A 27695-nucleotide genomic window follows, 5' to 3' on the forward strand; every position below is an offset into this window, starting at 1 on the left:
AAATGCGCTGTTGCTGGACTTCGTTTCCTTTCGTATACAAGCATAACGTGACACATTAACGCGAGAGACAAAGATATAGAAAATAATTTGGATCGTACAAATTTATAACCCTATAATGATATATATAGTAAGAGCATACCTTTGAAATTACTTTCTCCTAACCCAGAGACAAAGCCAAATTTCTCTAGTTCAGGGTCAAATTTAATGACTCCTCACACTCTTCCTCAATCGGAAAATGAGCATTAGGAAGGGTCGATAGGAGGACAATATTAAGATGGATCTTGCAGAAATAGGAATACAAAGTAGAAACTTTATCCAGGTTGGCTAAGGACCGAAGTCAGTGGAGAGGTTTTGTGAACGCAGTAGAGTCATAGTTCCGGGTTCCATAAGTCATAGAGTTAATTCATACTATTAGTTAGTTAGTTAGTTAGTTCATACTCTTCCTTGTCTTCCTCGATATTACTGTTAGTATCAGTATCACTTTCGTCCTGTAAATTAATCTATCTGTTCTAAAGTTTCCTCTTGCCCTATTTCTCTCGTCGTGTTGCAGTTTTTATTTTTCTTCTTCTTCTTTTTTTTTTCACCGACACGTAAGCGTCCTAGTCTGCATATGTCCTGCATTTAGCTCTTCATGAACTAGTCTTTTTTCGACGTTCGTAATGTTAAAAGTGGTGTTTTTATTCGCAACGTCTCGTTTCACTTAAGTCCGTATCAGCTCAATCACATTATACTGACAGAATGGAGGAAGTCTAATGATTTCATGACCTTTTTCGTCGGCAAGTTAATGAAATTTGTGTATTTTCGGCCAGTTTTATAAGGTAACGCACTTTGTAAAAGCTCAGTTTTCGTTCAGATTGGTGGTAATGTCGTTCAGTTCTAACCAATGTATAATACCTTGGTTTGTAGTCAGATTATTTGGAATTTAATTTTGCGCAAATAGAATGATACGGAACATTATGTAAATTAATTGTACTTCTCTCTTGAAATAATTCAAAAACTTATTGATAAACAAGTCGTGAAACGAATCTGAGTTCATTTCTTGGTTATAGTCACCAGTTACCTTTGATCTAAATACCCATTTACTTATGGGATAAAACGTGTTTTAACAGTCCCGGTATGGCAAATAATGAGTCTGCCTTTTTCTCTTGTGGGTATTTGAGTCCTCTATTTCTAGACGAATCCTGCCAAACGTACTGTATTGTATGAGCCGAGCATTCCCTGATATTCTAGTGTTGGGCATATAGACTGAAGTAGTGTGACGTCATATCCTTTTCGTTGCCATGGTGATCGCCATTTTATTTTCTAAACAACAAGTAGTCTAAATACCTAAAGGACCTAAATGCAAAGCGAAAACAGTGATGAAATATTTCGGAATTGCAAACAGAGTGAATGAAGCATTTATGTTTCTTTTTAAATATTTCTAATCAATGAAACTAAAAAACTGAGATATGGAAAAAGAAAAAACAAATATACGCATCTTGTTCATAATCAGATATTAACCTTAAATAATTCTGGAAAATTCTTGATTCGTTAATACAAGTATCACAACACTGCATACGTGAACAAGATTAATGTTTAACAGTTGTTTAGAATATATGCTGAACCTTTCATAATTGGATGTTTTCTTATTGTACTGTTTCTAGATGCTTTAAAAAAATGTTGATAGGGAATATAAGAAAAGATCTTACCTATATCCACTGATGGTTCGGATTGAAAACTTCCGAAGGCTTGCTTTTCCCCCCTTTCTTTTGTAATATTGTAGACAATAATATCGTGCACTTCCATTATCAAGAGTGGATATAAGAAAAGTAAATGTCCCAATAGAAATAACATTGTTCTAAAAGATATTTTCTTTTTAAAAATCAAATATGTTTACAGTTTTTCTTGTCCCGACAGTTGTCAATCTGCACGTTAGGGAGTTTATATTGTGCATAATTCTTCTTAAGGTGCAGCCCTGGCCACGGCGAGCAGATAGTGGAAACTCTCCTCGTGAACGCTCACGAGCATTCTACGAGCAAATACCCTTGTTCGTGCTTCGTGAATCTTCGGGTTTTGTCCTTAGAGGAGCGGAAGTGTTGTCAACCTTGGCGGTAATCACTAGCTTACCAAATAAAAAAAAAAAAAGTATGTATAGTAACTGATTGCCATTTAGTGTATAGTGTTTTTTACAATGTGGTAACCGTTAACTATAGACAACACAAACTGGTAACAGCAATCAAATGATAAACTATGTACGTTCCTTTTCTTCTTTTTTCTTTCCTTTTGTTAAAGAAGGATGTGGTGGAACCAAACCATCGCTTACATTTATAAAAATTTGCCAGTTTGCCCAATGGAAAACCAGTTTTCAATATATATATATATATATATATATAATCAAGTTCTTAATCCGAGTGTTACGCGCCTTTGGCGTGGGAGACCCGGGTTCGATTCCCGGCGGGAGCTCATGTGGTTCGGATTCCACGTTAATCAGTAGGTCCACGTCTCATATAGCCTCGCTGCTGAAAGGGACGCTAAACTAAAATCAACTCAATTAATCCGAGTGTGGGTATGTTGTTTCGCTTTTTAGGAAAACAGATAATCTGTTGATACGAAAAAAAAAAATACTGTAGCACTTGTTTGTAATTATCTAAGTATTATCTCCAGAAAATTAGCTTATGCATGTATGTGTGTACGAATAGGCTTAGCAAGGGGTTGGTTGTGGAGATTAGAAGCCACTATCAATAGGAAGAATAGTATTTCTTACTCCACTTTTAAAGTGGGGCCGCGGTGGCTCAGTGGTAGAACGTTCACATCTGGTGCTTGGGGTCCCGGGTTCGATCCCAGCCCCCGCCAAGTGAACTTTGCGGTGGACAAACACCGTGTGCGTGGGTTTTCTCGGGGTTCTCCCATTTCCTCCCACTTTCTTCGTTCTATCATTTCATTCATTACTCATCATCACCGTCTCCTTTAGCCTAACCGGTATAACCGTGGGACGTAAAACCCAAAGATTTCATTTCATTTTTTCCACTTTTAATGTTACTTTGATCGCAAAGAATCAAACAAAATATTAAGAGAGCCAAAGAGATTTTCCATTTTTAAGAGTGACCATTAGTGGGTACCATTAGTTTTTTTTTTTTTTTAACAAAAGGTGTCTTTTTAATAAGGAAAAATATATTGTCCCTGGCTGGTTGCTTGCCGGTAGCTTGTTAAAAGTGAAAAAGAATGTTAAATCATATCAACGACTGAAGCTACACGCTTGTCTTTCTTCGATAGTTACTGACTGGTTTTGAAAGTCACGATGTTGTAGGCCTACTGTAACAGCGTAAACTTGGAAGGGAACGTTCCAACTGAATGATACGAACAATTATTCCCAATGTCTTGAACATGAAACGTGGATTGCACGGATAACGCTTAAAGTGGGCTGGACTGCACTGGAATTTCCTTCCGGCAAATTAGTGTTTGGTCGGAACTCAGTTCTTCTGTGTAATTGTCTCTTAACAACATTTGAACATTTCTTTTAGATAATAATATCTAACTAACTCTATGGCCTATGGAACCCGAAGGTTCAATGCGGCGTTTACAACATATTTCCACTAACTTCTGTCCTTAGCCAACTGGATCCAGTTTCTACTCTGTACTCTTATTTCTGCAAGATCCATCTTAATATTGTCTTCCCATCTACGTCTAGGTCTTCCTAGTGGTCTTCTTCCAATTGGGTTTTCAGTTAAAATTATGAAAGCGTTTCTAATTTCTTCCATTCTGGCTACACGGAATGGCCACCTGAGCCTTCTACACTTAATGACCCTAACAATGTTAAGTGAGCGGTATAAACTATGCAATTCCTCGTTATGAATTTCCTCCAATCCCCATTTACATCCGCCTTTGGTCCGAATACTACTACTACTACTACTACTAATAATAATAATAATAATAATACGCATTATTATTATTATTATTATTATTATTATTATTATTATTATTATTATTATTATTATTATTATTATTATTATTTTCAACCTCCCGTTGTTCTGCTATCAATCTAGCAACGAAAGGCGTTCACAACTTAGCAAACATGAAGCGAGTGACAAGTTACAGACCGAGTGCTAATGTAATACAATGTCACGAATTGTGTAAGCAAGCTAAAAAAGGCCTGAAACAATTCGTTTTCGATTTTTGCAGTCGTTTTTACGTCTGTAAGCTGACATGTTTAATATTAGTTTCTTTCTTTCTTTTTCATTTGTTAGTTACTTCAACGCTAACTGTAACCTCTATCATGCGTCTTCCTGAATCAAAAAACGTACCAATTTTATTTCCTGCAGTGTTTTCGCGTCACTGCTTTCGAAATGGGGAGGGGGAGAGCACACCTGAACATTTCACGCTTGCGACTGCTCAATGCTTCAACATCGTGCGAATTTGTGACCAGGCTTGGCCGTAGGTTTTTTACCATCATGTGTGGTTGGCAACACTTATCGGATGCAGTGGAAGGGGCGGAGCTACCAACACCTGTGCTCACCTGTTCTTATCTCCACTCGTTGTCGCTCACGCTTCGGCTCCGGGAGCCAATTCCTGGGCAGGCCTGTTAAGGTGGATTATATGATACTGACGTTTACATTAATTATTTGATTTCTATTTTATAACTGAGACCGCGGTGGTAGAGCGTTCACCTCTTGTGTTTGGGGTCCCAGGTTCGATCCCAGTCCCAGCCAAGTGAACTTTATGGTGGACAAACCGTGCGTGGGTTTCCTCGGGGTTCTCCCGTTTCCTCCCACTTTCTTCATTCCACCATTTCATTCATCACTCATCATCACCGTCTCCTTTAGCCTAACCTGCATATCCGTAAGACGTAAAACTCAAAGATTTTTCTATTGTATCACTTAGAGCTGTGGCGCTTTTAGAAATAAGTTCCTTAGATATTACTTTTTCTCTATGAATTTTCCTGATTTTATTCGTAGTTTCCTAAATGCATTTCCATATTCTAAATCTGTACCCTTTCCCACCAACGTTATTAGTCGTTAAAACATTCTATAATTGTAAATAAATTTATAACCATTGTCCTTGTTTGTACTAGACTTTAAAATACGCCATTCGCTTCACGCGTTTGTATAGAAGAAAACATGTCGATCACCATGGTAACGGAGAGGAAATGACGACTTCACTATTTCAGTCTATTACGCAGAAAACGCAGCCTAGCCGCCACGATGTCTTCAAGTTCCATGAGAAACATTCCATCGTGAGTTTTTCTGTAACGTAAACATAACTTTTTTTTTTTTTTTTTTTTTTAACAATCTTCGTGTGACGGAAATGGAACCACTGTAAGATATTACATATACAGTATATATATTTCACTATGGGGAAATTCGCTTTTATCATAGAAATTGAAAATTGTACAGTGGAAAGACCTTTGTACAAATCGTCTAGGTTTGTGACTCTTTTAGGTGTATTCGTATGGTTTCTAGGTGAGACAATTTTGATCCACTCTGTTCAGTTGTTGTTTTCACTCCCTTACATAATATGCGTGAAACAGTTGATACACTTAAAGAAGATGCCTCGATCTCAGTTCTACAAAAGTAAGTTTTTTTTTTTTTTTTTTTTTTTTACTTCAGACGCATACTTAAAAAAACCTCGATATCAATCTTCTTACTTTACTACTATATTTACTCAAATATTCAAATGACCACTGTTACTTATACTGAGATTACGAAGCGACTTTTTTTTTTTTTTTTTTTTTAAACAGCTCTGCAACATACACAAACACTCGACCAAACAAATGTATTGTCTGAAACAAGAGACGTGTGCAAACAATCACACACACACACGCCCTGAACTCAAATATCAATCTAGACAAGGTTCCTTATTCGTTCTGCATAACAAGATTCTTTATTCCACCTGTATCATTGAAAGGCAGAATGTTCGTTATAAGCACTGTCTGTTCATTCGACGTTTTGTTTTATGTAAAACACAGATGGAAGAACGGAGCAAACACTTGAAATGAAGAAGATAGAAAAATAAACAGTTTTGCAAGTTAATACTGTATGAAAAGAATCATAATCCTATGATAGCACAATGCAAAGTATATACTAAGTTTAAAAATCTGTTCATACTACTATCGTATATAATGGTTTATTTATTTTATTCTTTCTTCGTTCAGTTCTCTTCCGCGTTCAAAGCCGGATACAAATAAACAGTGAACCACATAAACGTGGAATTTAGGAAGACAAGTTGTGACAATCTAGCTCAGTACATTTCCCAGTAGAACAGACCCAATTTGAGTATGTTTTCTTTGATACAAAGATATGTTAATTCTCTATGCGTTATTTATTTCTGAAGATAGGTTAATTTCTAGGCATTCGTTTTGATGTTATTGATTTAATAATAATAATAATAATAATAATAATAATAATAATAATAATAATAATAATAATAATAATAATAAAAGGTTGTCAAATATGTTATTCTGCTGGCAATAGTACAAAATAAGATATATGTCTTTGCGATTTCTATTTCTGTGACGATGCAACTTTGGACATCTAAAACCATGTGAGTATTTGAAACGTAGAACGTAAACCATATCTGTCGAATATATTCAACCATTTCAATGTTTTCTTTCTTTTGCAGGAGGATATTAAATCCCTATGTACGCATGTAGTTGAAAACTTCAGTAAAGTTCTGGATGAAGTAGAATATGTACAAACATTTAAAGCATTGAAGTCAAGGTACGATCAGCATCAAGACAAGTTAAAAGACAGGGAACGATCAGCATTAGATAGGTAAATGTGCTTATACATATTAAACTTATACTTTTGTATCTAATTTTTCCAAACGATGTAAAGTGACATGTACGTTTTCAAATACAGGTTGGCTTATTTTAACGAATTTTTTGTGATGTTTTCATTTCGGTAACAATACAGTCATAATTATATATAATCTATGTAAAGTGCTTGATTGAAATAAAATAAGAGGTTCGTTTAGAAAAGTTACAGTGAAACATTAGTACATTAGAATCACTATTCTCATTGGAATATGTATCATAAATATGAAAAATTCAAGATCCTGAGATTTGATGAAAATTAAACTTAAGGAAATATATTAAATTATACTGACGGAAGTGTTTTGTGACCATATAGATCAAGCAATATCGACTTCAACAGGTTTCGGTTGTTTTATCTTTTCTTGATATACAGTATATAACGGTCTTCTAAACTGATCACAAACAGGCATGCTTTATCCAGGACCGTATGAATGCAAAATAAACACCGAATTACGCCTGTCGATTACAGTTAGGTAATGTAGTACATGAATAGTTGCTTGTAGATTCAAATAAGTTTCTTTTTCCGGTCTCTCTGCATCAATTTACAAATATCCAATTAAAATTGTGAATAAACAAGATTGTATTGCTTCAGTTGTAGTTGAATGTATAGGACTATTCAGATAAAGGTGTATGAGCATTTTTTTTAAAGTACTAACAAGATATATATGTATCTTTATAGATACATTCATCGTCATTTGTTACAAAGATTTATGTGTTCATAAAATATATGAGTTAAAACTAATGCTGGGGATGCAAAAAACTGAGTCATGGTTCACAGTATTAATCATCTTGCAAGATTTTATTTTTCTTAAGCGTGAGTGATTACTTGCACATTATTCGCATTGGGTCTTATTTCTGTTGTATAATACTTTATGCCCGGCATCATTTAAATCGCCACAATGTGGTGGCGTATATTTACTTTTTTTGGTACCTTTTATAGTTCTTAGCAGATAATTTTTATACAGTGAAATCGAGAATTCTACTGAACCTACAGTAATAGTATTACTCTTCCAAGCTTAGCGTGTTAAAGAGTACATCCAATAATTGTATAGTATAGTCCTGTTATTGCTCACACGATTGATGTAAGATTTTTATAATGGTCCTAGATAGACCCTTATAAATCGCGAATTCTGTGTCATACCAGCTTTTTAACCCTTGAAATGGAATTTGTGTTTCTTGTGTCCCTTAATCATTTAATTATATATATAATATGAATGGGCACTTTGTTGTATCTATCGATTCTTATGGGTTAGCTTGTAAAGCATTGTGGAGCGCTGTCCGTTTGTGTTATATCCCACTGGTGATAACATTTCTCTAAGTTCTTGTTTGCGTAGTCATATTCTAGTTGATCTGAGATACTCGCAGTGAACTGAATTTTTATCGTATGGTACAGTATCACTATTTGTGCTGACAGAAAAATCTCAAAGTTCAGGTTTATCTAATAAGTATTTGTTCCTGTCTCATTTTAAGTAAATACTTTTCATAGCATTTACAACATACGGAAGTTGCACATTTTGACTAAGTATTTAATTTGTCTACAGAATAAGATCAACTGTTGATACTGATTTGTGGATAGGTGATTTAGGATTCAACATTTCTGGTCTGATTGCGCGCTAGTCTTAACATAAGATGCGAAGGTGTTCCACTAAATATGTTTTTCTAGTATGTCTTATTCCGTTACGTGAGTAGTATAGTAAATATGAAATGACTAAAGAGAGGAAGTAAGTAAGAGGTGATTCTTCAAAATTAAAAATTGACACAAGAAATGCGTAAGGTAATTGTTAATTAAATAAATGAACTAGTTAAAATAAGTAAATGGAATGAAATAGTCCCTTTCCAACTTTTTGAGTTGAGTTGATTTTGAGTTTAACGTCCCTTTTCAGCAGCGAGGCTATATGAGACGAGAGCTACTGATTATTGTGGAATCCGAACCACGTGAGCTCCGGGAATCGAAGCCGGGTCTCCCACACCAAAGGCGCGTACGCTAACCGCTTAGCCACGAAGGAGCTCTCCAACTTTTTGAGAATAATAAAAAAGTGACAGAGATCATTTTTGAAGAAAATTGGAAAGTTCACATTTGTAGACATATGTGGCTTTGATCTGTTTCAGTTTGAAAAGATTGATATTGATTAAAAAGTATATTGCGATATTGATATGGAATGTCTAAGAAAATAATTAAAAAAACAAAGTTATCACAGTGGTTAGCATGGACTAGACCTAGTCAACTGAACAGAAAGAAAACGCATTGTAAAGTAGCGGAAAGTGACAGAAATAATAATGGTTGTCTGTAGGTACTATTTATCGTGTCTCTTATGTAACAATATCTGGTTCTTCTTTGTGTCTGATTGTGTTCCTTGCTTGTTCGCCATGTAGGTTCTTTGTTTTACAATTTGACGTGTATGTATTGTATTTCCGGAGTTTTTCGTGCTGATATTTGCATATTTAATATACAACAGTTCAATATGTTCCAGCGTTCCTTCTATATTGAGGAATAGTCGATATCGTCGGGACCAGAGACAGTTGGAGGAAGAAGAAGAAATTTGGTTTAGTGAAGAAGACGACTTCGAAGATGGTGAAGCTGTAGTGCCTGCAACTAATGATCTCCTTGGAAAGAAGCTCGATTCTGACCTCGATTCTATTGGTATGTGTTATCTTTCAACATTTTAACAAAAATCCACGAGGGAAGTCCGTATTTTTTTTTTTTTTTTTTTTACCTACTCCCTTCTCTTCGCATGTGTAATGCTTTCATCATTATGGGAACGATTAACGTTTCACTGTATATATATATATATATATGGTAAATACATTATTTCATTTTGTCATTCTCTTGTGGGGGTCCTACACTTCTCGTTTTTTCGCTGAGCTAAACAGTAAAAATTAATTATATATTGGGTCTCCACTAATTTTACTTTTATTGAAATCTTATGTCGCAGTGTTAATACTTTGGGGATGTGTTAAGCTGGCGAAACATGTTAATTTCAAGTAATAGTAGAATTAGAGGTGAATTTTCTATAAAAGAAGAAGGGAGAAATTCTTTAAGACTACAACGAATGTTCCATGCAGCATAACGTGGTAAGAAAGGTGTAGAGCTAGATCAATGGTATAGTTAGCGTAGGATCAAAGGTAATTGTGTAGTGCTGCATCTCATGATTTTTTAAACCACAGTGAATGCCGAAAAATATCTATAAATGTAAAATCGTCAATTGCCAGTAATTTCTTAATGGAACTTTCCACAACTTTCCGGTTATGCAGGATGGTGCACTCGCATTTTTCAAATGATATTCACAAGTGTTTTTAAACGAAGAAGACGTATCAGATTTAGCAAGACTGCACAGTACATTTCTCTCATATTGATATGGTTATCAATATGTTGATATTTGCGAATATTGGTGGGTTCATCTTCTCTGTCAGTGTCAGAATAACGAGAGACCCTGTTGATGGTCAAGAAGTAGATTTTGTCGTTTTCTAATTTAATCTGATATACCAAAGATGTGGAAATTAGATGGGAGTGGTATGAGTAATTAATACTCTAGAGCTTCAGATATGACAAACAGTATAATAAGCAAAGAAAGAGAAAAAACCCTATATTTTCGATCGCCTGTAGCTCATTTTGAGTCTGTTGAAAAGGAGGAAGAAGGGAAAATAAATACTTATTCCTCCCTTCCTTTTGGAGTAAAAAAAAGAATGCATTGGGAATAATCACTTGTTTACAGGTGAAATATATATATATATATATATATATATATTTAAAAGGAATGATTTAATAAAGATTCTATAAAAGAAGAAGGGAGAAATTCTTTAAGACTACAACGAATGTTCCATGCAGCATAACGTGGTAAGAAAGGTGTCGAGCTAGATCAATGGTATAGTTAGCGTAGGATCAAAGGTAATTGTGTAGTGCTGCATCTCATGATTTTTTAAACCACAGTGAATGCCGAAAAATATCTATAAATGTAAAATCGTCAATTGCCAGTAATTTCTTAATGGAACTTTCCACAACTTTCCGGTTATGCAGGATGGTGCACTCGCATTTTTCAAATGATATTCACAAGTGTTTGCGTAGTTGTTTTCCTCAGTCGATAGGTTGCCAGACATGGTTCACACAAATAACCTACCTACAGTCACCATCAGACTTCTTAAAACTTTTGCCTTCGAGAATGGGCAAAGGTAGAGGTACCGGAAAACTACAATACATAGACAAATGGGAGAAGGAAGTCAATAACGTTTCGCACAACATTTTGCAGTCGGCAGTTGCATACGTACCAGATCGTTTAAGAATAATGAAGCGACAGCGAGGAAATTTAAAAGGATGTGAAATAAAACTTCAAGGAATATGTTGTGTACTGCTTCAATTTTAGTCAAGTCAGCTAACAAATGGAGGGGTTATTAACATTTAAAATTGGGAACTGACTTTTCAGATATTATATAAGGAACTACTACGTATATTCGAAAGCAGCAAGTACCAGAAAGTGATAAATACAGTATCAACCGACATTTGAGAAAGGTGCACTATAAGTGTTTTCGCTGTTTCTTTTTAAGGAAAGAAGTAGGAAGAAAGGAGAACACAAAACTAAAGAACAGATAAGTAGCTACATATGTAGCGTCCAGGTTGGTGCCATATTGGATGAGATACATGATAGTGGGAATAATAAATGAAGAGAGAAATTCATACGTGTATATGTATGTGAAAAAAGAGAAAAGAAAGAACAGTATAAGTATAACAATTCGAAAATATAAAATTTGATTTAAAAACTTTTTTTAAAAAAAAAAAAAATAAAAGTATTGCCAGCAATGGGATTTCTTTTTATCTTTTTACATATTACATTCCTCGTGTGATAAAACTCCATCAAAAGAGGTTACAATATTTGTGATAATGCTTTCACTATTTTCTGTTAAGTCATCCTTATATGTATATTTTTCTATTGCTTTCTCGTACCCAAAAATTGTAGTATTACTTCGTGGAAAATGTTCCCGTCTTCCCCAAGCGCAGGGCTCATAGCGAGTCACTTTTTTTTTTTAAACTAAAAGTTACTTTTTCTTTCAAGTTGGTCACTAAAAGTACTTTTTTTCAAATTTGTCACTAGAAGTTACTTTTTTGGGAGGTAAAGTGACTTTTTCGTGTGATTTATGCTTTGCATTGGCAGTTTTCTAAGAAAAATATAAAAATAAATGGAAAAAGGCAGAAACTTGTTACTCATTACTCTTCTGAAAGCTGCCACATGTGAAACAGTCAGCTTTATTCTTCCTGAAGCACAGTGGATGGTTGGTGGATGCTTGAGCTCTCAAGGTGCGGTTGAGAACCGTTCTGTGTCTATTCTTTCGTCTATCATAATAGTCTTTTAGTTTTCTCTCGTAATAGTTAACGCTCCGTGTGTGTTTGTGTGGTTCATCATGTTCATCTTGTGTTATGCTTCTTGTATGTTCTTCTTAGGAGTAGGTGATGAATTTGAATATTTCATGACTTTGAAAACTCTCAATGCTAAGTTAAATATAATGTCTGGGATGAAGAAATTCGGAAATAGGCCAGAACTGGTTCAACTTACTCAGAAGCTTCTTACATCTGCTGAGTCTGCTTACTGTAACTACAGAGCATACTTAGAAAACCTAAGAAAGGAGGAAGCTCAAAAAGAAGAAGTAAAGAAGGAAAAATGAAACAAAACAACAAAGAGAGAGGTGATGGAGAAATTGACAAAGGAAAAAAGGGGCATGATGAGATTTTGGTCACTTTCGTGTGCTTCTTTTCACTTTTCAAGTATTTACAGGAGACCAGACCACTATGAGCTCTACAAGCGCTTATTATTTAAAATTTAGCATCCCTTTTCAGCACAAAGCTCTGTTAGAAGATACCTTCTAATTAAAGTGGATCTCAAGCTTCTATTTCAGGCAAGCATTCCCAACGGGAGTCGAGCCAAGAGATAGGTTTACACAAAAGCACACACAAAGTACTTGCATTAGCCACGTAGCCAAAGAGCACAATCCTCAAAATGAATTCCGTACAGTCGCCGTAAATTGGTTTTCAGATTCATATCCTACCAAAATTGCGTTTTTGCACCAAAGAAGGGTAGATACGTCTTATTTCATAAAAGTATTAGATTGACAATGAAATAAAAATTTTTAGTTTAACATCCCACATTTATGCCTTTTAGGCTAAAGGAGACGGATGGTTAATGAAAGTGAATGATTGTGACATTAATTTTTTTTTTTTTTTTTTTTTGGTCTCCCATCAGCAACGAACGCGGGATCACGGGTACCAGACACATGAGCCAGCCGGTAGACCGGTGGGGATTGCTGAAAATATTAGATTGTTTTAATGACAAAGTAACGTTCGTGTAAACAAACATTGCATGCTTGAAAGTATAGGATAGTAGTAAGTGATCATAATTGAGGTGACCTACGTAAAAGGACACATTATGTGCTTTATTATTATTATTATTATTATTATTATTATTATTATTATTATTATTATTATTATTATTATTATTACAGAGATTGCGTATTCTTGTCTCCTATGCAGGCATCGGAGCGAGTCTCTTTTTCATCTAAAAGTATCTTTTTTTGGCCAAAGTCTCTGTCAGTCTCTATTTTTGAAACATTGGTCTACTAAGTCTCTCTCTCTCTCTTTTTTAATACATACTTAGTCATATTGTTTGGATTGTGGCCAATGTACTAGAAAATGTCAGTAATTAAATAAAAGAAAATAATACATGATGATGAATAGAAAATGACAAATACAAGATAATAAATATAGTCAGTGTGTGTGTGTTCGTGTGGGAGGTTGGAGGGATTTTTGTCTCCCTAGAGGGAGGTTGCCAGGGAGACCTTTCTGTGTTTATCTCCTTTTTTGTTAACTACAAGGGAATTTGCAACAGGTTACCACCTTTTTTATTTTATTTTATTTTATTTATTTAACAGGGTTCCCATCGACCTGGTAAACCGGGAAAGTGATGGAATTCATCTAACTCAAAAGTCATAGAATTCGATCATAGAAACCTTTAAAAACCTGGAAAAGTAAAAGAATTTTAAGTATGGATTTATACTTCTCAGATTCAGTTTCTAAACCTTTATTTCGCTATAGCCCTGGTTTAACATTCCGACATTAAAAATAATGTTACGGTTTAACGACTATATAAATGTTCGTGCAGTTAGCCCGTAGCAAGAGGAATATATAGATGCCTTTTTACGTTATATGTAGAACCGGAAATTTTGTAAATCATGATCTGGAAAAGTAAGAGAATTTGTACTTGCAAAATAAGTGGGAATCCTAATTAAATTGGTTGTAAATTGAGGTAATATAAGAACTAGATATGCCTTTCGCTATGTCGCAGTGTAAATTCGAACATGGTCTCATTGTAGCCTTCGATTCGAGAATTTCCTCTCTAAGGTTATGCATTTCGTAAATTTCAATTAACTGATGCATACGAGCAAATAAAACCCATATCTCCGGTCTTCATGAATAAACAAATGAAGTACATCTATTGAGTCTCCGTGATTACAATGATACACGAGTGTCAAATATAAGTACAGTCAGGGACAAAAACGTTGGGCACTCCTCGTATAAGTTATATGGGGAGTGCTCGATTTTTGTCCCTGACTTGTACGGGAAAGAAAGTATTTGACAGTTGACAAATTTTCTTTTGCCAGTAACTTGAGAATAAATGAATTAATTTGAATCTTTTTGTTGCTATCCTTAAAATGGTTATAACTTGATAACTTACCAAAGTTGGTACTCTAATAGGTTAATTTGTTGTTGAGTTATTATGATAAGAAATTGTGTCAACTGAAGAATACTTTCTTTCGTGACTGTGCATGCATATATTACCTCAATGTTACGAAATAACGACGACATCAACATGATATTGTTGACTATTATAGTGTAACAGAATTGGGGAAATCACTTTGCTTTCAGAATATTTTGTTACAAATGCCGTTGAATGTTTTAAATTTATAATTTTCGCAGGTTTTTAAACAATTAAACAGTGTATCCTAAAAGATTAGTAAGGGGGCTTATACGAAACAATTAGCTTTTTGCCACCCTTAAAATGGCGGATCTATTCGATGTATGTGAGTTCTTATATTACCTCAATGGAGTTCTAACAAATAGGAAGATTCTAAAACAGTCCTTTTGTTGGCATATTTTGTATGTTCTGTTACATACATTATATATAATGTTCCTGAGATGTCAAATCATAATGATGTAATTGTATCTTTAAAAAAACACCGAGATGTCAAATCAGAATGATGTAATTGTATCTTTAAAAAACGCCAATACCCATCCAGGACCAGAAATAAAAGCTTTGTTCTGTTGAAGACTTTACAGCTGAGTTGTCCCTCAGCTTACTTTATGTATGTTCGAAAATTAAAAAGGTCTTTAATCATTTGGGAAGATTGGAAAATAGATAAATATTTTTCATTTCTGGTCTTAACCGGCATCTTGGTAGGGGTAAATCACTATAAAAAATGTTACATTTTCTAACTTATGACTGAAAGTTGATTTGTGAAGTTCCTTATCAGAGGCGGGTTGGTCTTCAAAGTCTCCTTTTTTGCTTTATTTAGTCTACGAAGTCTCCTTTTGTGGTTCATGTGGTCACAAAGTAGCTATTTTCAATGCAATTAGATGCTCCGATGCCTGCCTATGTCTAAAAGTTCAGTGGTGTCAGTTTCATGTCAATATCGCAAAAAATGAGGGTAGTACACCTGTTTGAAGACGACAGTGCCGTATGCAGAGATCTGTTATAACGAAATGTGTTTCTTGAACCTGACCTGCAAATTGAAGCAGTTGACTTTGCACTACGTTATTCTTCAGTGTGGTCGAACTCGCTGAGAACCATACCAAAACTTAGTCACTAGCTACTCGCCCAGCGACATGTCAATACTTTAATTTTGGGTGAGCAGTGCGCACAAAACACACCAAAGCAGACAACAGGCACTTAGGGTGGCGCATATTGAGACCAATCCACACCTGGGAGTGGAGGTTGTTCTTTGATTCAGTTACCTTATGAATTATACCAAGTTATCTGTTGTTTCATCTCTGACACACAGCTGGTATTCGTACTACAGTACAATAGTTACGAGTGCTTGCTCTTTATTTAGGTTGGGTGTGTGATATATTTACTTGAAAATGAGTGATAGTTCTGAAAGTAGTAATAATAGTAGTGATGGACGTATTCACTTCGTGAGAAAGAAGAGAACTAGGAAAATAATGCCAAAACAGAAAAACAAACGTCATGAAGAAGTCAGAGGCAAACCGTGTTCTAGATCGTGATTATACGTAATGTAAAGGTAAGACTGTTGCTGCGAAAACACATGCTATTAATGCTGAATGCTGTCATAATAAATGCTTCATAAAGTTATAATTTTAAATCCAAATTAGAGCATTTGACACATTTTATACGGTCAATCAAAAAGCCTCCGAGATGCCTGAGTGGCACGATGCATGGAAAAAGTGGAAGATCCAAACAAAACAATTGTTCACCCTAAAAAGCGAAGAGAAAATGTTTGAATATACAGCATTCATATTGGTCTCTTAAAAGTTTGTCTGTAGAAAATTTCTGCTCAGTTAGTTTTAGATTTCAGTGAAACGATCGCGTATTTTTGTTCAGAGTAGTCTGTTTTTGAATCAGTCTTGAAGAGAAACGTGGATCTCATGTAAACAGACCTAGAAATATTTCGGAAAATGTACTGATTCTAATGGGCGAATAATTTGTCTGTCCCACATGAAGGAAGTGACTATTGTAAAGTCAGAAGTAACCTATAGTATTTTTAATAACTGCATGTTGAATATTAAAACCTTGCATTCTATGTTTAAGGAGTACTACAAAGAAAAAACTGACAAGAACTTAAAATTGTCTTTCAAAACCTACTATGAATACTTCAAGACAAAATATGAACTTAATACAGTGCTGGAAATTGGTATAAAGACAGAAAGACATTTGAAAATAGAAGAAGGCAAGAATGCCGAGGATGGATAAAGGTGATCTATTTACAAAGTAACATTGTATACTGTACAAAATCTAAGGCATGTCGTTTGCTAATACGTCACTGGCACATGTAGTATACACAAAATGATAAATTAGACGATTTTCGGGTGGAAATTAGTATAAAGGCACCCACTGTCTTTGACAGAAATGAAAGTATAATTTAAAGTGCAGAATGGAAAATGAGTGTTCAGTACTTGATTGTCCCTCCCTTCTTCTGAATGAGTTGGAATATGCGCTTCGGCATTGTTTTTATGAGATCTGTTAGTTGTTGCTGTGGAATCGCTGACCACTCTTCTCGTATCGCGTTTTTCAACTCAGCAATGGACCCAAATTGCCGTCCATTGCGATAAACATTGCGGGCAAGGATACCCCATAGGTTTTCTATCGGGTTAAGATCAGGGCTTCTCGCTGGCCACTCCACGACATAAATGCCTTTGTCTTGAAACCACTGTAGAGTTAGTTGCTGCTTCCCTGTGGATAGCAGCGTTGTTCTGCTGGAAAATCAGGTTTTGATCGTCCAGCTCCTCATACATCCGCAGCAATTCTATTTCTAACATCTCAGTGTACGTCGATGAATTCATCTTGGTGTTGAGCCATGCAATGTTGGTTGTACCTTTAACACAAAACGCTGCCCAAATCATAACACTTCCTCCACCAAAATTTCTGCTCATTTGCACTTGCTCTTTTTCCCTAAGGTCATGCCAATAGTATTGAAAACCATCCGGACCATCTAAATTGAACTTCTTCTCATCATTAAACACAACGTGATTCCATTCGGATGTCCACGACATATGTATTTGCGCAAACTGGAGTCGCGCCTGCTTGTGCGTCGCACTTAAGGGTGGTTTACACTTCCGTTTCTTGAATGTAAGATGTGGATCTTGATTCAAAATTTGACGCACTCTTCTGGATGTGACAGGTAACTTGCAAGCAGCAACAATTTGGGAAGACGACATATTTCCGGCCCTTGCCTTGCGCACAATTAATCGTTTCGTGGACTCCGAGAGTTTTCTCGTTCTACCATACTTCCCTTTTTTTCCATATTGTGCACCCAACCGAACGTAATTATCAACTACACAACTTGAACGATTTAACCGTTTTGCAATTTGCCGATTTGACAGGCCCATGTCCTTGTACGCACAGACACATGCTTGTTCCTCACTCGACAACAATTTTAAACGAGGCATGGCCCACACAAAGCTCACAGACGTTCACACCCGCGCATCTCTTATCGCACTGTGTCAGCTGATTCTCAAAGGCGTATCAGGGGTAGTGCTGAACGTGTACAGGGTGCCAATCGACAAGTAACCATGGGTGCCTTTATACCAATTTCCACCCGACAATCGTCTCATTTCTCTTTTTGTGTAAATTACGTGTGCCAGTGACGTATTAGCAAACGATATGCCTTTTGATTTTGTACAGTATACAATATTACTTTGTAAATATATCACTTACATCCATCCTCGGCATTCTTACCTCCTGCTATTTTCAAATGTCCCTCTGCCTTTATACCAATTTCCAGCACTGTATACGAAAACCAAAAAACAGATGTTTGTGATTTTTGTGAATAATGCAAAAATAAATTAAAAACTGATACTCATGACCCTTGCAAGACCTACATGAGAGAAAGGCAGCACAAAAAAGGGAATTCATAACGATTATATTACCAAAAGTAAAGGTCATAACTGTGAAGTACTCAAATTAGAATTTGGCTACTTCAAAAACTACCCCATCCCCAAACTACATGTGAATAACCAATTTTATAAATGGATGTTGTAGCCTTATTGCATTAATATACATGTATGGCGACTCGAGTTACTACTACACGTTTACTAAATGTGATGGTTTAAAGAAATCCAAATTCTGTTATTTGTTTGTTATAGTACTTTCTGCAAAAACAACTTTAGAAGTTACCTGATATTTCCACAGTTGTTTTGCTTTCTGATCCCACAGGTTGTCAGAATAGAAATTTTCTGATGACAGCTTACTCTTTAGTTTGCAGGAGTTTATAAAAAGGATGTGCTTAAACTTTTTCCGGTCAGAAGGCATAGTTTCTCCTAGTGTGACCGAAACCTTTGTTTGATAAGAAAGAAAATTTTACAGAAGGGAGTAATTGGTAATCCAGAGTGTTATCTAATTATAATGGTGTTGTATAAAGAAAACCCATCACCTTTTGAAGTTGTTATGAATACAGAGCTTTTACGTGATTGGGAGCCTTAAAAAAAAAACAACTCAAAAACGAATGTTCCCTTTACTTTAATGACATATGCTGTCATCAAATCATTACATAATGATGTGTTGCAGTGTTCTAAAATTTATTTTCAACAGTATGACAGTTGTAGGCAACCTATTCAGGAAATTGGAAATTTTTGCAACGTAAGAACCCGAAGTGAATCAGGTAAAGGTCAATGAGTTAAAAGTCTGGATCGGTTTTTACAGCAGGACGATATTCATTTTATCGAACATACGATTTCAGCATTTCCGTAAGTTTAGTTTCAATAAATTTTGAGAAATAAAGGTAGTTTCTGAAGCTTTAATATGACCTTCAATTATCCGTTTTGTACTACAAAAGTCTTTTGCGTAAAAAAAAAAAAAAAAAAAAAAAATTACTGCACATTTGTATGTATTACTCATTACTATACAAGTGCAATACAGTGTTATCGGGAAATTACATTTTGCAAAGGATGTAGTCTGTTGCCAACTCAGTAACCACTATTTTGTTGACAGCAATGCAGTATTACCACTTTCTTTTTGCGTTTACTCGAAACATACGTTTTCTCCTATGTGTCTTTGTTTATATAAACTACTTCAGTTATCTTTGGAATGTAAAAATTCTCAAAAAACTCTTTGTTGAATAAATTTATTGAAAATTGCTGAAACTGATTCATAGACCTGGATATAATAAATGAGGAGTTGGTTAAACTTCGAGAGATCACGTTTACAGAAAACCCACATAGGAGCTAAAAACAAGTCTACAAATACATACGAATTAGAAGATTCATATTGTAGTTTTGTCTGAATTTTCATTAAAAAAAAGTAATTATTTATTTCTTTTCAAATGCATTATAGCAGCAATCAATCAATACTGTAGAACTATTGATTTCGAAACCTACTGATAAGAAATAGCATACATTATTTTAGGTGTTATAATATAATGACAAGTGTTGGAAATTATGAATACATTTGGAATAAATTGTGTATTATTTATGTGTATGACTATTTTTTTTAAAATCTTGCTCTCTATAAAATAATACAGTTATTACGTTCAATTAAAATGATCAATATTGTTTTTATTTATGACCGAATATGTACAAGCACTTGCGATTGCTAATTTTGTGGATGGACTAGTTTCAGATCAAATATTTATTTTGTAATATTGTTTCAGGTAAAATCATAGATAAGAAAACTGAAAGCAACAGTCCAAAGATGCTCAATAGTACTACAAAGGCAGGAATCCTTAATAATAATCTTACAAATAATGCTTCTGTTGGTTCTCCTCCAAATCAAACAACCGGTGAAGTTAAATCAACAGGGTTATTTAAAAAGGTAAGATTAATTTTTATTATTATTTTCATTGATTACAGTGGACAGCAATCTGCTATATCGATAAAAGTTAAACTGCTAAAAGTCAATTCCATTAAACAGAAGAAATATCTCAAACTATACATAGTCCAGTGAATATATACATTAACCCGAAAAAAATCATAAGCTGAAATTTTATACATACCTTTGGGTAGGTGTATATGACAACATACTAAAAGTCCGGAAATATCCGGTGACGGGTTTGGTCGCTATATTGGAAATAGTGTTTTTTAAAGGTAATAACAGGTTCTCACTTTAATAGCTATAACTCACATTGTATTTGCACTATTGGTGTTAATTTTTGTTCATTCGAATAACAAAGGACTACGGTTACAGACACTTACCAGTCTACTACACACATGAGGGAAGTTACGGAGGATTTTTTTTTTTTTTAAATCCCTAAACTTTTCTTCTTCAGATTCCTTTTTCTTAATTAGTTAACAATTTCGTCCTCTGAGACTAGCAATTAACACCATAATACACACAATATAACATCCAAGTTTCATTCAAATCATAGTGATAGAATCGGAATAACAAATAAAACTTCGTTAAGTACTACTCCTTGACTACGCATAGAGCGAATAAGGCATTCTGTCGAGCTACATTCACCAACTGTTATGTTTACTTCTTTAACGCTAGTTACTACATCTCCAGAGAAGTTCTTTGTGAATCTGAAGAGCAAATCTAGATTTATTGGAATACTTTCTAATCATTTCACGGCTGCTGGCACCAGTGTTCTTCAAGCCTCTGGAGATGCACATACCCAGATTTTCGTACAACAATAGAACTCTCTCTCAAACAGCCACATCCAGTATCAATTATTGGGGAAGATATTGATCTGCTTGTACTTTGGCCTCATTAGCAAGTGAGGAAATATAAAAGTAACCAAGGAAGTTCTGTCACTGTTTGTGGAGGTCTGTGTTCAATTGGCCCTCACACCGTGAGTTGAATGCGAATGGAGATAAGGCGAAGGTCAGTTGTTGTTGTATGTATATCCAACGTACTACGTGATTGTGGAAGTTCAGTTACACCGTGAACTTGCATAAGAACAGAGTGAACATGAGACCTCTACAGAGCGTCATAAGGCGTGTATGATGTTCAAGTTGAAACTGAGGTCTAATGTCGCTGCACCTGGGCGGAAGATACGCTAGGCCTTTAATGAGTGTGTCGTGATTACCCGAACAGTGCAGAGGTGATTTAACAAGTTTTGAGGACGGTGACGAAACACTCGAAGACGCACCACGTGCCGGAATACCAACACATGTACAAAATGATCTACAGGCAGCAATTGATGCAAACAGTGGCCAGATATGTGAGGAACTGGGACTACAATTCAGTGTGAGTGGAGAAACCATTCGGCACAACCATCAACTTGGGATGCACTACAAGTTGAGTCTATGGGTCCCACATGTTTTGACTCTGGCCAGAAGGCAACGTGGGCAGTCACCTGTGTTTATTTGCTGTCTCGTCTGAAGAAGGAGCTATTTCTGGACAGGTGTTGACATGTGATGAGAAGCGGGTCCTATACGAAGCTCCACGGCGCCGTCATCATCAGTTAGCATCCCATGAACTGATTCCAAAACATCCGAAGCCAACACTGCATCAGAAGAAGGTCCTCCTGTGTGTTTGGTGGACTGCTCGCGGCATCGTGCATCGGGAACTACTACCAGCTGGTCAGAGTATCAATGCAGCTGTATACTGTCAGCAGTTGAGCCGTGTTCAAGAAAAAACTCAAAACTCTGGAGCTAGCTATTCTGAATTACAAAGGGGTCCTCCTGTTACAGGACGACGCTAAGTCCCACGTGGCTAGGATGACGCGGGACACCATTCTACGCCTTAGATGGGAAACATATTGCATCCGCCTTACTCCCTGGACATCACAATGTCCACTTATCACTTGTTCCATTCCTTGGACAATCACCTTAGAGTTCCCCAGTTCAAATCCCAAGTAGAGGTGCAAAATGCACTTTGCCTCACGACTCACCAAGTTCTATCCAAGCGATGGGATCCATAGTCTTCCATAACGTTGGCAGAAGATCGTCAATGCTGATGGGGACTATTTTTGATCTTTCAGGTACGTCTTAGGTGACATATCGATGTTAGGTGTTGGGTGAAAAAGCGACAGAACTTTCTTGGTTACTTGCTAATGAGGCCAAAGTACAAGCAGATCAATATCTTCCCCAATAATTGATACTGGATGTGGCTGTTTGAGAGAGAATTCTATTGTTGTACGAAAATCTGGGTATGTGCATCTCCAGAGGCTTGAAGAACACTGGTGCTAGCAGCCGTGAGATGATTAGAAAGTATTCCAATAAATCGAGATTTGCTCTTCAGATTCACAAAGAACTTCTCTAGAGATGTGACAGGTAGCGTTGAAGAAGTAAACATAACAGTTGTCGAATGTAGCTTGATAGAATGCCTTATTCGCTCTATGAGTAGTCAAGGTGTAGTAAGTACTTAACGAAGTTTTATTGTCATTCCGATTCTGTCACTATGATTTGAATGAAACTTGGATGTTATATTGTATGTATTATGGTGTTAATTGCTAGTCTCAGAGGACGAGATTGTTAACTGATTAAGCAAAAGGAATCTGAAGAAGAAAAGTTCCGTTACTGAATATTTCAGGACCTTTAGTATGTTGTTATACACACATTCCCAAAGGTATGTGCAAAATTTCACCTTGTTATGATTTTTTTTCTGGGTTAATATATAAGAAAACTAATGTTCAGAAGGGAAATTTTGGCGATTTTTAAAAAGAAACCGGGCCGCGGTGGCTCAGTGGTAGAGCGTTCACCTCTGGTGCTAGGGGTCTCGGGTTCAAACCCTGCTCCCGCCAAGTGAACTTTGTGGTGGACAAACACCGTGTGCGTGGGTTTTCTCGGGGTTTTCCCGTCACCATTTCATTCATTACTCATCATCACAGTCTCCTTTAGCCTAACCGGCATAACCATGGGACGTAAAACTCAAAAATTTCATTTCATTTAAAAAGAAACTCCTCCGTTACTTCCTGCGTGTCGAGTAAACTAGTAAGTGTAATACGTGGTCTGTAAGCGTAGCCCTTTGTTATTCGAATGAAGTGAAAATAACATCAATAATGCAAATACTACGTGAGTTATAGCTATCAAAGTCAGAAACAGTTATTACCTTTAAAAAGACACAATTCGGCGGCCATTTTCCAATATGGCGTCCAAACCCGTCGTCAGATACTTCAGGACTTTTAGTATGTGGTTATATACATGCTCTCTAAGGTATGTGCAAAATTTTAGCTTGTTATGATCTTTTCTGGACTAATATATAAGAAAACTATTTGGAAGAAGGAAAATTTTTGGGGATTTTTGAAAAGAAATCTCTCCGTTACTTCCCACATATGAAGTAAACTTGTAAGTGTAATACGTGATCTGTAAGAAAAGTCCTTTGTTATTCGAATGAAGTAAAAATAACACCAATAGTGGAAATACAAAGTGAATTATAGCTATTAAATTGAGAATCAGTCATTACGTTGTAAAACCACACTTTGTCGGCCGAATCCGTCACCGGATATTTCCGGATTTTTAGTATGGTGTTATATACACCTTCCCAAAGGTATGTACAAAATTTCACGTCTGATTTTTTCCGGGTTTAGCCTTTTTGTCTAATTTGACTCGACTAACAGTGGTAGACGGTCGAAGCTTTATTTAGTGCCTAATATGGTGAACAAATACCGTTCACTTGAGCTACTCTCCTTTTCCCTTACTCTATTAAATTATTTCAGAATTTATAAGAAAATATTTCAAATAACTTCTTCTGCCCGTGAAACTCATTGTTGTGTATATCGTTCCATTCGAAACAACAATAGTCCTGGGATATTTAGTTAAATAATTCTGATATATTTAAATCACGACGTGCTCTCGTTTCCGAAAAACTTTTTTTTTTTTAATATATCTGTTTTTCAGTTATTTAGTTCCATAAGTTCATGTTAATTCATTAAGATTATTATGCTGGATATTTAAGTGCTACGTATGTTCTGCTCTATCCCATGAGAATAGTTCATCTGTGTTCTCGTCTCTCCTTTGAAATGATTTATTCTAACTGCTGCTGTTTGTACGTGTACTACTTTTTAATTGCACACATTGGTGAGATAATGATCTTTTCAAAGTATTCGATTCCCAGACTATAAAAGCACTCGGAACAGTCATATTTCTCTACTTCGTTCCTCTATTGTAGTAGGACAAAAAAACGACTCTTAATTGTGGGTTTACAATAATTTTGTAGGGACTTTATAGCTGATGGTTGACATGCATGCAATGATGTGAGACAAAAGGTTTCCTGTTCTGAAAGTGCTTTTACTAGCTCAGGAGATTCTAAGCTTGCTTTCTCATGCATAGCGGGATATTTAATTTTTGTAGAGATGCAAAAAAGTTTCCTTTGTTTATTTGAAGGCGTGATTTTTGGAGAAAAAAAAATCGATTTTTTGGTCGTTAATTATTTTCTTATACCACATTTGTCTTCCTGTAATATATCCTGCAATTAAGGAAGTATTTTTGAGTGTGTATGTTCAATCTGTGACGGCCTATCGTGTTTGGTTTACAGTAGATAGTCACAAAGGAAGCCATGACTATTGGTTTACTACCATGGCAGGGAGCTCGTTTTTGTTGAAAATATGGACAGTTATAGATTTCCATGAATTCTGGAAGATTCAAGCTGACCTACTAATGATTCTATTCTCGGACATAAAAGTGTAGCGCGCACTTCGGCTGCAATTGATGCTCGTAACATAACTTTTTGTGCATTTCTTACAGTTGGAATGACAACAACGAGAAGCATGTATCTTGTTTCCTGTCGAATGTAATGGAAGGGCTGCGTAAATGTCATCTTTTTACGGGAAAGCATTACTGAATTCCAGTTGTGTTGTTTAGTTTTAATATCAATGTTGAAATGCAAAACAATACTTGAGGCTTTTTCTGTAATAGTTTCTGCTCCGAGAAGGGACGCATAATTTAAAGCCCACGTCAAACAATTTACGTCTGATAATTCTTTCACTAAGTTTTCTTGTAGTTTCTGGAAGGCTTCCTTTTATTCCTATTGGGAGTCAATGCGGCAATTGATAACATAAACGAATAATGGCTTTTCCGTTTCAATGTGATTTAATACGAAGTGTGCTCTTTTACTACCGTGATTGGTGTGATAACACTTGATGCTATCATCAGTCGGGCTGGAATTCAAAGGTTAAGACAGGCTGCTCTGAAATAGTGTTCTGACATGAACTCGAGCCTTGTTGCATATTTACTTCATTATATCGTTAGAATGATTGTTGCCTTACAAATAATGACATTTGGTGTAAATATAAGAAGTTTATTTCCTTCGGCTCTCAAAATTTTATGAAGAACAATTAAACTAACTAACTCTATGGCTTATGGATCCCGGAGGTTCAATGCCGCGTTCACAAAAGCTCCACTGATTTCTATCCTTAGTCAATTGGATCCAGTTTCTACTTTGTAGTCCTATCTCTTCGAGATCCATCTTAATATTGTCCTCCCATCTGCGCCGAGGTTTTCCTAATGGCCGTTTTCCGATTGGTCTCCCAGTGAAAGCATTTCCATTAGGTTTTCCTAATGGTCGTTTTCCGATTGGTCTCCCAGTGACTGAAAGCATTTCCACTTTCTTTCATTTCTACATGACCTGCCCACCTGAGCCTTCTAGACTTGATGACCCTAACAATGTTTGGTGAATCGTATAAATTATGTTGTTCCTCGTTATGAAATTTTCGCCATTCCCCATTCCCGTTCCTCTTGGGTCCGAATATTCGTCTCAGGATCTTGTTATCAAATACTTTCAGTCTATGTTCTTCTCAAAGTAAGCGACCATATTTCGCAACCATACAGATTATCGTTTTATATATTTTAAGCTTCAAATTCCTCGACAAAATTCGCGACGACAAGAGATTTTGGACTGAATAATAATAACAAATTCCCTGCTTTTAGTCGACATTTAATTTCTTCATGAATATGGTTTTCGTCTATTAATATTGATCCTAGATATTTGAAAGCACCCACTTTATCTAAAGTACCGTTTGATATTTTAACACATCCATAATTTGCCGTATTACGGCCCCGACGCATTTCCATCTATTTAGTTTTCTCTGCATTTACTTCTAAACCCAAGTCACTGCAAGCGTTTAATATGGCCTCTGCATTTCTTTCTATTGTTCTTCTGTCATCCCCTATTAAATTTACATCATCAGCATATGCCATAACCTGGTGAATACCGTTCAACTCTAGGCCCTGGTTGCTATCTTTTAATTTTCCCTATAGCGTATTCCAGAACAAAATTGAATAATAATGGCGACAACGCATCTCCTTGTTTCAGGCCATTTTCGACGTGAAAGCTCGTGCACAAAGATTTTCCTACCCGTACTTTACTTTGGGATTCATTTAAACATATCTTAATTAATCTAATTAGCTTTCTCGGTATTCCAAGTTCTGTAAGAACGTTGTATAATGTTTCTCTCCTAACTGAGTCGTAAGCTTTTCTAAAATCAATAAATAGTTGATGTACCGGGGTATTGTATTCCCACTCCTTTTCGAGTATATGGCGAATAGTAAATATTTGGTCGACAGTTGATTGATTTTGTCTAAATCCGCACTGATAATCTCCAATAATTTCATCTGCGTATGGGGCCAATCTTGCTAATAGAATATTTGAAAGAATCTTATAGGATGTTGACAGAAGAGAAATGCCTCGATAATTATTACATTCACTTTTGTCGCCTTTCTTGTGAATTGGAACGATTGATTCTTTCCACTCTTGTGGCAATTTTTCCTTGTTCCAGATAAGGAGAATGAGTTTGTGTATCTTATTCCACAATTTCTCGCCTCCAGCTAAAATTAAGTCAGCCGAATGACGTCTACATCTGGGGATTTGTGTTTCTTGAATTTCTTTACAGCGGTTTCTACTTATAAAAAGAATAATTAGACAATGAAAATAGAATAATTTGAGAATAGGAACAAAATGTGTCACAGTGGAACAAAAGAGCCATAACTCGAAAACGAAATGTCGGATTAAGATCCAGTTAAAGGCAATATTTATTATTTACACCTTGGATTGCGTTATTGTAGGAATAAATTAGAAGCAATAGCAGCACAAGAGTAACCACAAAAGGAGAGTAGATAATTCGTACATTTGAAATAAAGTGGAACGAGAAATCGTTAGTTGTACGCAATAAAGTTGTTTCGGGTAGAAAGATGTCCAGTATCTGAACCAAATGAGAAGAAAACGTGTGTTTGCAAAAGCATGAGCTACGAGTAGGATGGGAACTGCGACTGTGGGAAACATTGATAGAGATGATGGGCAGTCATGAAAGAACGAATCTG

The 27695-nt window shown here is 35.8% G+C and overlaps 1 protein-coding gene across 4 annotated transcripts in view; it reads left to right on the forward strand.

Moving 5' to 3' along the window:
* The window catches only part of flfl (serine/threonine-protein phosphatase 4 regulatory subunit 3 flfl), a 106520-nt gene that overhangs the window by 71561 nt on the left and 7264 nt on the right, over positions 1-27695 (forward strand). For 3 of the 4 annotated variants that reach the window (XM_081731072.1, XM_081731073.1, XM_081731074.1), the window contains exons 14-16: positions 6595-6746; positions 9244-9428; positions 20150-20310. In XM_081731072.1, coding sequence (XP_081587198.1) covers positions 6595-6746; positions 9244-9428; positions 20150-20310 — 498 coding nt within the window. The remainder of the gene's footprint in view (positions 1-6594; positions 6747-9243; positions 9429-20149; positions 20311-27695) is intronic. The other variant, XM_081731076.1, reaches the window with a different exon arrangement.

The sequence above is a fragment of the Thermobia domestica genome, chromosome 11 (assembly GCF_964235325.1).
Source record: "Thermobia domestica chromosome 11, izTheDome1.hap1.1, whole genome shotgun sequence".
Lineage (NCBI taxonomy): Eukaryota > Metazoa > Arthropoda > Insecta > Zygentoma > Lepismatidae > Thermobia > Thermobia domestica.